The following is a 9,944-nucleotide window of genomic DNA, read 5'->3' as shown; positions in this document are numbered from 1 at the left end:
GTGGTGATTTTTTTAAATTGTCGCTAAACCTTATAATTAGTGACATTTTTTGTGACAACATTTTTAAACTATCAGTAAAAATTAATAATTAGGAATTTTTTTAATAGTGTTTGATAAAAAATATCATTAATTCTCACAAATTCTATTAAGTAATAATTTTACCTATTAGAACTTATACGTAAGTCTCCATAAAATAATATGCATCGTTAATCGTATATATAGCTTAATAATGGTCCCAACACCCTTGCAAAAGGTACCCAAATCTGCCTAAGGATCTCCTGTCCTTAAATATCCATGTCTTCATGTCTCAAATCACTCACAACCATTAGATATGTCTTGAGATTCTCAAATTTTAGGATTCTCATATGATCCAATAGTTGTGAGTGATTTGGGACAAGGAGCATAAATATTTGGATACATGGAATCCTTGCTCCCCAAATCTATAGAATATTGATTAAAAAATCAACTGAAAATCTTGGAGTTTGTATAGAATCAAATTATATTAATTAGATGGAGAAAAAATTATTGGGTGCAGATATGGTACCCCGTGGCATGCCATATGGTACCTTTAATCAATCACAAACACCATGGCCTCCTATGTTATCTCTCCATCACCTAATATATAAATGTAGCTCCCACTCTCCGAACCAATAAAGAGAAAAAAATGTACCATATGACACTTACCCTATCTGTATTCAAAAATTTCTCAGATAAAAGACCTTTATAAGTTGGTGGTATCGTCGTCAAGACACAACTTAACTAACTTCCTCCCTACTTTTTCTTTTTTCCATTTTTTCCTATACAAACAAACACAACGGACTCAACCCTAAGCTTAAGCTAAAAGCCATCAATGCATTATGAAAACCAAACAGTATCACACCCCTATTTTCCCTCTCAATTTTTTTTACCCAAAACCATTAGGCTCATTTGCTTTCTCACTAAGCCAACATTAATATTGTGGGCTTAACTCTTAAACAATAAAATAACATAAATGAGAGAGAGAACTAAGAATCCACCAACCTACTAATATTTCTCATTTTTACATACCTAACCACCTTTCACATCTACCCCTCCTTTCTTCTTCTTCTTCTTCTTCTTCTTCTTCTACGTTTCAAGGTCCATTGGAGCAAAGGCTTTTCCCATGCGAACAAAGCTCCTCGACTCACACAGTTTACTTTTCTTCTGGGCCTCAACATCTTCACCTTCCGCCTCTTGTACTTCATACTTTGATAGCGAGTGGTATTTGACTTTCTCTCCATGAATTTTGATGAAGAACAAGTGCAAGCACATGGCACAAATGGTCACCAGAATCAAGTACCAGCTAAATTGGATGTTTACCAGTGATTTGGCACGCTCGAGCGCCTCATGACTCTGGCACCGGACCACTTTGTGGCCTTCTTCCAAGTTCATGAAGCAACCTTTTGGCATGAACTGTGGGGTCCAAAGCATGAAGCCCATGACCATTAGCCAAATACCTTGGAATAGTATGCTAAGAGACCTAACAAAGCTGATCAAGAAACTGTTAGGGTAACCAATACCCATGAGAGTGGTGGTGAGAGAGACAAATATGGCAATCTGGAGGAGCAAGTGGTATTGGCCTTCAACACCTGTGTGGTCAGCCGAGTGCAGGTGGAAGATGAGGAGTTGCTGGCCAAAGGCAAGGGCTCCAAGCAATTGGGTGAGACCATATTGGGCTTTCGGGCAAGTTCGGTCAAGGATGATGGCAAAAGCTGCATAAACAAAGAAAGTCATGGATATTGAGGAATGTTCAAAGTTGTGAAGATGGTTGGCGGGAATGGTGCCATCCGGGTCAAAAGGCTGGTGGCGTTTGGGGCCGATGAAGAGTTCCATAGCTATAGAGATGGAGCAGCCTGCCATGATCAAGGAGAGCTCTAAGTACCTTAACTTTGAGGTGGGAAACCATGGCATGGATTTGTAGTTTGTGTTGAGAGCATGGAGTTTGATATGGTTAAGGAGGTGCCATAAACCAAAGACAAAGAAGCCAAAGCCAGGTGCTACATGTCCCACCAAAGTGCCCATGTTTTTTTGAGGACTTTATTCTCCTAGTTTCTTTTGTCCACAGAGCGAGAGAGAGAGAGATGACCACAAGGATATATATAAGAGGAGAGAGGATTGGGGTGAAGAAGGATGGGGAAAAGGATGGAGTTGTTGAAGGACTAGAGGCTTCCATGAGGGGTTTGAATTTTGTAGATTTTGAAGGGGTTACTTGTTTGGTGGCTTGAAGTTCTAGAATGAAAGAGGGCCCAAGCGCCATCAATTAGACTTGTCAAATGGCTAAATTGTCCCCGATTTTAGTTTTACGGCTGTCCTAAAATTCATTTGTTATTACTATATTTGTCTAATTATTTGATAATGTGAAACACAAATGAAGAAACAGGGCCGGCCCTGGTCATGGACCCTTAGGATCTCTCAAAATAGACTTAAAAGGGATTCTTCTATTATGGTTTAGTGTAATATATTAAGTATGTTTTAAGTTTAAAAAAAATTAAAGAATGTCCAAACTAATTTAAAATAAATTGATCCATTAAAAAATTGAAAGGCCTATTCAAAAAAATTAACATTGTTATCCATTGAAAATAGACCCAAAAAAAGGGTCCCCTCCTATTGTAGTTTATTGTAATATATTAGGTATGTTTTAAATCCAAAAAAACTTAAGGAATATCCAAATTAACTTAAAATAAATTGATCCATTAAAAAATTGAAAGGGCAATTTAAAATAATTAGCATTATTATCCATTGTAAATGATTTTGCAAAAAAAATAGATTATGCAAGTATTATTGATTTGTTTGCTTCTAAAAATGCAAGAAGAGCGAGGATCAAACGACACTTATTAGTTGTTGTAATATAATACTAAGTATTTTTTATGATTTTGACACAAATCTTGTCTTTTATCTTCATTTTTTTTTTCATTTTTTTTCATTCAATGAAAAAAAAAATGTGAAGGATCCCAAAAATTTATTAGTTGATTATTGGTTTTGGGCCCCAAAAATCTCAGGGCCAGGCCTGAGAAAACTTGGCACTACAGTCGAATTCATGCTCTGTTTCTAGGCATTTATAAATGGGTAAATTACCAACAGGTCTTAATAGTTGGATTTATTTCCCTTCAAGTTCCATTTAAAATAAGTCACAATAAAATCATCGCTAAAATATTTTTTTTAATAATTTTTTACATGTCTCTAAAAATTGACAATTAATAACTTTTTTTGTCGTAGTTTTTTTAAATTGTTGCTAAAACATACAATTAATAATGTTTTCTTGTGACAAAATTTTTAAACTGTCGCTGAAAATTAAAAATTAATGACTTTTTTGCAACGATTATAATTAGTGACATTTTTTGTGACAATTTTTAAATTTTCGCTAAAAATTAACAATTAGTGACATTTTTTTAATAGTGTTTGATGAAAAATGTCATTAATTATCATAAGACCTATTGAACAATAAGTACACCTATTATGACTTATACATAAGTCCACTTAATAAATAGAGTTTTTTCAATCCAAAAATTTGTCATTTGTGAATGTATTCCATATCATAAATTTTCTTTGAACAATTTTACGGATGCAAAATATTTTACCAAAATTTTGACACAACACTCACGCGGATATCAAACCCACACTCATGTAAGTGATCGGTAAAAATTTTAATTGAACATTTGGAATCGCTAACATTTTTGATTTCCTTATGATGCATGTATAACTATCCATCCATCTCACACATTTTTTATTTCCTTATGTTGCATGTATAACTGTCCATCTGTCTCACACTTTTAGTGGTGTTTATTTTGGGGTCCAATCTTGGTTGATGTGTTTCCATAAAATGGATTGACTTTGTTGCTCAATGTTGCAATGTTTGTAGTCTGATCAAATAACAATTCTCTCAAACCATATGTTTATTACAAAACCATTAACTTTGTCAAAGTTTAAATTAAATTCGACTAAAATGATTATCTTAAAACAATTAAGTAATGTATTTAAAACTAAATTAAAACCGATTAACATACTTAATTTGAATTGGTATTCCTACTTGAGTTTGAGGAGATGTTAAATATTGTAACTATATATTCTATCTATCATACATACCATATTATATTTATTACCGTATTTAAGATTACCATACTTAAGTTTCTCTCTCTTATATACATTGTTACATAATTATTCAATACAATATTGAATATAGATTTAATATTTTTTTCTCGCTCTTAGATATATTGTGCCTGTTTGGCAGAGCTTAATTACAGCTTATTTCAGCTTTCAGCTTAATTTAAGCTATTTTGATGTGTTTAGTTTAGCTTATAGCTTATAGCTTTTTGGAAGTCAAAAATCAACTTATTCTTTGAGTGGGGCATTAGATACTTTAAGAATAAGCTGGAAATCAGCTTAAGCTAAAAGTTATAAGCTATAAGCTGTTGAGGCATAAGCTATAAACACTTTTCCACAGTTTTACCAAACAGGGCTATTGTAACAGTGGCTATTCAAATCGACTTACAAATTATTATTTTTTATTTTATTGTTTTTTTTAAATAGGATTTCTAATTCCCAATTGCATATGCAATTAATTGTCCAACGTAAAGGGCTCTTTTGTCATTTGATTATGTATAACCACTTTTTTTTAATAATTATCCACATGTATGAGGATAATTGTTTCCTATCAAGCTTACCTATAACGATACTGCCCTGGCTGCGACCGCGACTGAGGAAGTTTCTAAATAAAAAGTACTAGGCTTCACGACAAGATTTTGAGGAAATCCTTTACGAAAGTCTTACGAAATATAGTGGGGTAGATATTATTATGTGAAAAAGAATAGGTATATATGTTTTCATAAATCACAAAGTAATTATGTTAAATATGAAAATTTAACATTTAATACATGACATAATGGATATAAAAAAGTTTATATATCTTAATCTTAAAAATAGTAAAATTGAAGCCATATAAATATTAAATATTCTAATGGATGTGAGTAAAGAAACTTTAAATACTTGCAGAAATTATAATATTATGATTACTGAATATCCGGAGAATTAAAATAAATAAAAGAAATTCTCCTAAAAACCCAAAAACATAAGTTTTATTAAAAATTTAGGAATTTCTGAAAGTTTTAATAAAAACTTAGAAACTTGTTTTATGGTGAGTAAACAAAATGTAGCAATTGTAATAGATGAAAAATATTTAGTACTTTTGAACCGAAAAATCCTTTCAAATGACTAATTTCAGATGATATCCAAAAATGTTTAAATCAGTATATAGACATTCATGAAAAAGAAAAAGCATTTAAAAAATTAATAAGCGATTATTGATAACATAGTTAAAAAAAAATTAAAAAAAACAACTCTATCAATTAAAAAGAAAGGCAAAAATATCTACTATAAATAAAGCATTTGGAGATTTCTATTTTTGAGAAAATTCAAATTTTATGAATATCTTTAGAGTTCAAAAAGAAAAATCTTCTAAGAAATAATTAAATTAAGAAGAAAATTACCATTAAAAACTCATATAAAATATGACTATTCCTAAAGCTACAAAAAAATGAGTCTATAGAATATATTTTAACTAGATTCTGTATACAAGAAGTTATAGATCTAAATATTTTAGTAAAAGTTATTTTAAGAGGTCAAATTGTAAAATTTTGTGATACTTTATCAAATAATGATAATATAAAAGCTCAATGATTAATGTAGACGAAAGTATCATATTTGTGATAGATAATCTTAAAAGAGAATTTTGTGGAACAACCTTTAGCCAATTAAAATTCAAGAAAAAATAGTATTCACAAATCTTGCTAAATACAAATATGTGATATGTGTTATTTTGAAAATTACGCCTATAAATATAAAAAATAGTTCTGCAAACTAAATTTAAAAGATATTATTCACTGACAAAAATAATCTATAGCTAAACTTTTCAAATTATGTGATGAACCATCTGAAAAAGAGTTTCAAAGGGGGATTATAATTGAAAGTGTGACAAATTAAAAATTGATATATAAATTGTGACATTTAAATTGCAAGCTTCAATATTTTTTATTTTCCTAATTTACATATAAAAATCTAACTATTTATATTATTTTATATAAAAATATATTATTAATTTTTTCACATCCATATATAGCACGGTTTACCACTAATTCTATCTAGTACCGGCCTTAGACTAAGGCCACTGAGGCCTGTGCCTTAGGCCCCAAAAATTTGGCCCAAAATAGGGACCCCAAATTTAATAAAGTATTATAGTATATTATAAATTTAAATTGGCCCAAATTATTTTTGTTAAGCCAATTCAAAGGGCCCAAAAATATTCTGTTTGACCATATTTATTTATAAGTGTGATTTGGCCCAATTAAAATTAAAATATCTACAAAAAGTTGATGGCCTAGAGAGAAGATTAATACATTCAAGCTTTCGATCTCTCTCTCTCTCACACAAAGTGACAAAGAAAATGAAGCACACCAAGCATAAGCAGAGCACTGAGCAACGGCAGAAATTGATTGAAAATTATCAACGGCAGCTACTCACTCTCTCTTTCACACAGTAGGTCTCCCCTCTCTCTCTCTCCCTTTTACTATCAGATTTTAATGGAATAAATAAATTTGTCCTAATTTTTTTCTACCTTCTTTCTTTAGGGAAAATTAGCTTAAGGTTCCTCTCCCATTTTTAAGATAAATTACAAATACACCCCCCCAGAGGTTTGATTAAAATACGAATCGCCTGCTTTCTAAAAATTACATTACACCCTCTGAGGTTTCTAATTTCATAATAAACAGTCCCTTTTCAATTAACAATCTTTAATGATGTTAGAAATATGTTTCAATTAATAATAGGTAATTTTATTATTGCATAGGAGAGCAATTATGAATTTCATTTTTAGTTAATTCTGTTAAATAAAAAATTTTAACAAGGTGGCATTTGTAATTTTCCAAACCACAAAAGACAATCTGTACTTTAAGCAAACCTCAAGAGGTGTATTTGTAATTTACTCCCCATTTTTAATAATGGAAGAGATTCACAGTATTATTTTATGATGTATAAGGTCCCTTAACCCCTTGACACCCATATATCACAGAAAAATTTGATCTCCTCAAATCAAACTGTCTCTCTCTCTCTTCCTCTCTCTTTGTTATTCTCTTTCTGACGAACTCTACCTTCATCGCCGGAGTTCATCGTCATAGTCATCGTTGTTCATCATCATCGTCATCGTCATCGTCATCGTCATCGTCGTATTCTCCAACTCTCTCTCCTCCATCAAGCGAAGCTCAAAGCATCCTTATCCATGGATGATTTCACCGATCGCTAATAGATCATCACCTCCGCCAACAGAAACTCTTTCGCCAAAAGCTCCACTGGAGCTGTTGTTACCATTGCCTCTGTTGGTCCCTTGTCCTTCTACAAATACACACATGCTCTAGAATATATATATAAATATACATAAGCTCCATTCTTCATCTCTTCTTTGGAAAGTTCATAATTAATCGACAATTTCGAAACTGAGCATTGGTAGGGTTAGGGATTTTTTTGATGGCATTGGGTGATCCAAGGGGTTCTCGATGCTCGCAATCTTTAGGTGTGGTGTTGAACCATTTGATTGTGATTTTGAAAGGTAAAGAAAGAGATTATGTGGCATACATGGAAGATTTTCTAGATGAAATTAGTGTTCCTTTGATTACAGACACCACTACTGAGATTATTATGGTGGTGGAAGCATATCATTTGCCAGAGAAACTTGCAAACTAGAAAAATTTGTGCAAACCAGAGAAATTTGCAAACCAGAAAAATATGTGCAAACTAGAGAAATTTCAATTTGGAGACCACTACTGAGATTATTATGGTGGTGGAAGTATATCATTTACTAGAGAAATTTGCAAACCATAGAAATTTGCAAACTAGAGAGTAAGAAGTCCAAAGAAATTTGGAGAGAATTTCTCTGGGAAGTTCAGAGAAATTCTCTAGATTGAAATTTCTCTGAATTGATGTGTGAGGGACCTTAGACATTATGAAAATATTAGATGTCCTTTATGCTATAAAATCTTAATACCAGGGACCTTAAAAAAAAATCCCTCTTTCTTTATCAGATTTTAGTGGAATAATAAATTTGTCTTAAATTTTTTTTTACCTTCTTTATTTATCAGATTTTAGTGGAATAAATAATTTTTCCCTAATTTTTTTGCCCTACTTTGTTTCATCAAATTATTTTTTATATTTTCTTTACTATTAGATATGAAATAATTATTAGATTGTGATTTGTGGATTGAATGGTTTTTTTTTTTTTTTTTTTTTGTACTCTAAAATGAATATATTTTGATATTTATTTTAGTATCAATCGCCGATAGTGATACCAAATAGGGTATTTTTATTATTATTATTATGAATATAGACCCCTTTTTTAGTTTCGCCTTTGCTTCTATCCTTGTGTCTTAACCTGTTACTACAAGTTAGCAATAGAAAGGTCCCTAAATTATTTTATTTCCTATTGTAGACATGGTTCCATTTGGAATCATGTGAACATAAACCAAATATGGATATATATATATATATATTAAAATATTAATGTTCTATAATGACATGGACCCAGATTTATTCATCTAAATTTTTTGGGTGAAGTATGGATGAGGTGTGGTTGATTTTCCCCTTTGCACAGCAGTCATTGTTATGAGAACAATGAGATCCACTTCGAATCGTATTTCGATGATTCGAACTTTTTCTAAGACACGTTCAGTAAAATATGTCCGTAAAAAATTACGTTGATGAGATATCGGTAACCCTATAAAAAGATCAAATTTGTATTCAGTTTTATAATTAGAAGTACACTTAGCACTTGAATACAAATTGGATATGATTATAGGGCTATTAATATCTGATCAATGTAATATTTTACAGAGATATTTTAATTGACGTGCCTTAAAAAGTGAACGATTCGGATTATTGAGATGAGACCCGAAGTGAGCCCTATTATGCGCACAGTAGTGATTGTTGTGCAAAGGATCAACCATCACCCTCTGTCCATAAAGTATTTTTGTCTAATAGAAATTGAATTGATGTAATGTGAGTCCAAGTATAAAATATCATTTCTAGATAAAATTTATGACACCGTAGCATTATTGATTAGTGTTTTGTATTGATGAATTCGGGTAGTGAAGTGCAGAGGTGAATGCATTACGCTTCATTCGACAATTGAATTTTGCGATAATAAACAGTGCAACGTCGCATGCAAATAGAAGAAGGGAAATCGTGCTTATGGTCGTTGCAAGTTAAGCGGCACTTGTCATTGCGAGCATCCTTGTTAAAATTCCATTTCATTTGTGAAAGAGTCTCATGCCTAAGCACAGTTATATATAGGTTTAAATAAAGTGAAAAATTGATGGAATAAAGAGTGACCACACCATAATTTGGCGTGACTCACTTCACTTAATCTTCTCTCTCTTGAATTGTAAAGAACCTTCCCGCAAGAATATTGAAGCTATCTGTTAGTTAGTTAATGGTTTGAATTCAAACATCTATAGACACATCTTTTAGTGAACCATGGTGACTGTTGCTATATGAAACAAATTCAAATAGTATGCTTATTCCCAAAGGTCACTTATTTGTGTATAAATACATAATAGCAGGATTGGAATGGATTGTATGAACCAGAATATTTCTATTTTCTAACTTCTGGATAATCGATATTCTCGCATGATAAACACCCTAAGGGGCATTTTGATCTTTTGCCATTGTTAAGTTGATCTTACAGTGGTATCAGAGCAGGTTTACACATTATCGCAAATGTCGAAATATAGTCAGGAAGAAAGAAAAGTTTCCAAACTCTTTTTACCGAAAATTCAGAAAATTATTGACCGTCAATCTTCGGCATTGGTGAATTCTGTTTGTTTATTTAATCATCACCAACGTGTTGTATTCCCAGAAAACTATCTAAAGAAAATAACTGTTGGTGG

General features: G+C 31.6%; 1 protein-coding gene across 1 annotated transcript; it reads right to left on the bottom strand.

Moving 5' to 3' along the window:
* Positions 1 to 702: 702 nt before the first annotated feature.
* Positions 703 to 2,163, bottom strand: LOC114272307 (uncharacterized). Its single transcript, XM_028213977.2, has one exon. It carries the CDS (start codon positions 2,038 to 2,040, stop codon positions 1,105 to 1,107), a length of 936 nt encoding a protein of 311 aa, XP_028069778.2. The 5' UTR covers positions 2,041 to 2,163; the 3' UTR covers positions 703 to 1,104.
* Between the last annotated feature and the right edge of the window lie 7,781 nt (positions 2,164 to 9,944).

The sequence above is a fragment of the Camellia sinensis genome, unplaced genomic scaffold (assembly GCF_055761805.1).
Source record: "Camellia sinensis isolate YWXY unplaced genomic scaffold, ASM5576180v1 Unanchor1, whole genome shotgun sequence".
Taxonomy (NCBI): Eukaryota; Viridiplantae; Streptophyta; class Magnoliopsida; order Ericales; family Theaceae; genus Camellia; species Camellia sinensis.
This window is presented reverse-complemented; position numbering and strand designations above follow the sequence as displayed.

Coding starts and splice junctions, on each gene's coding strand:
- LOC114272307 (XM_028213977.2), bottom strand. CDS start 2,040: ATGGGCACTTTGGTGGGACATGTAGCACCTGGCTTTGGCTTCTTTGTC.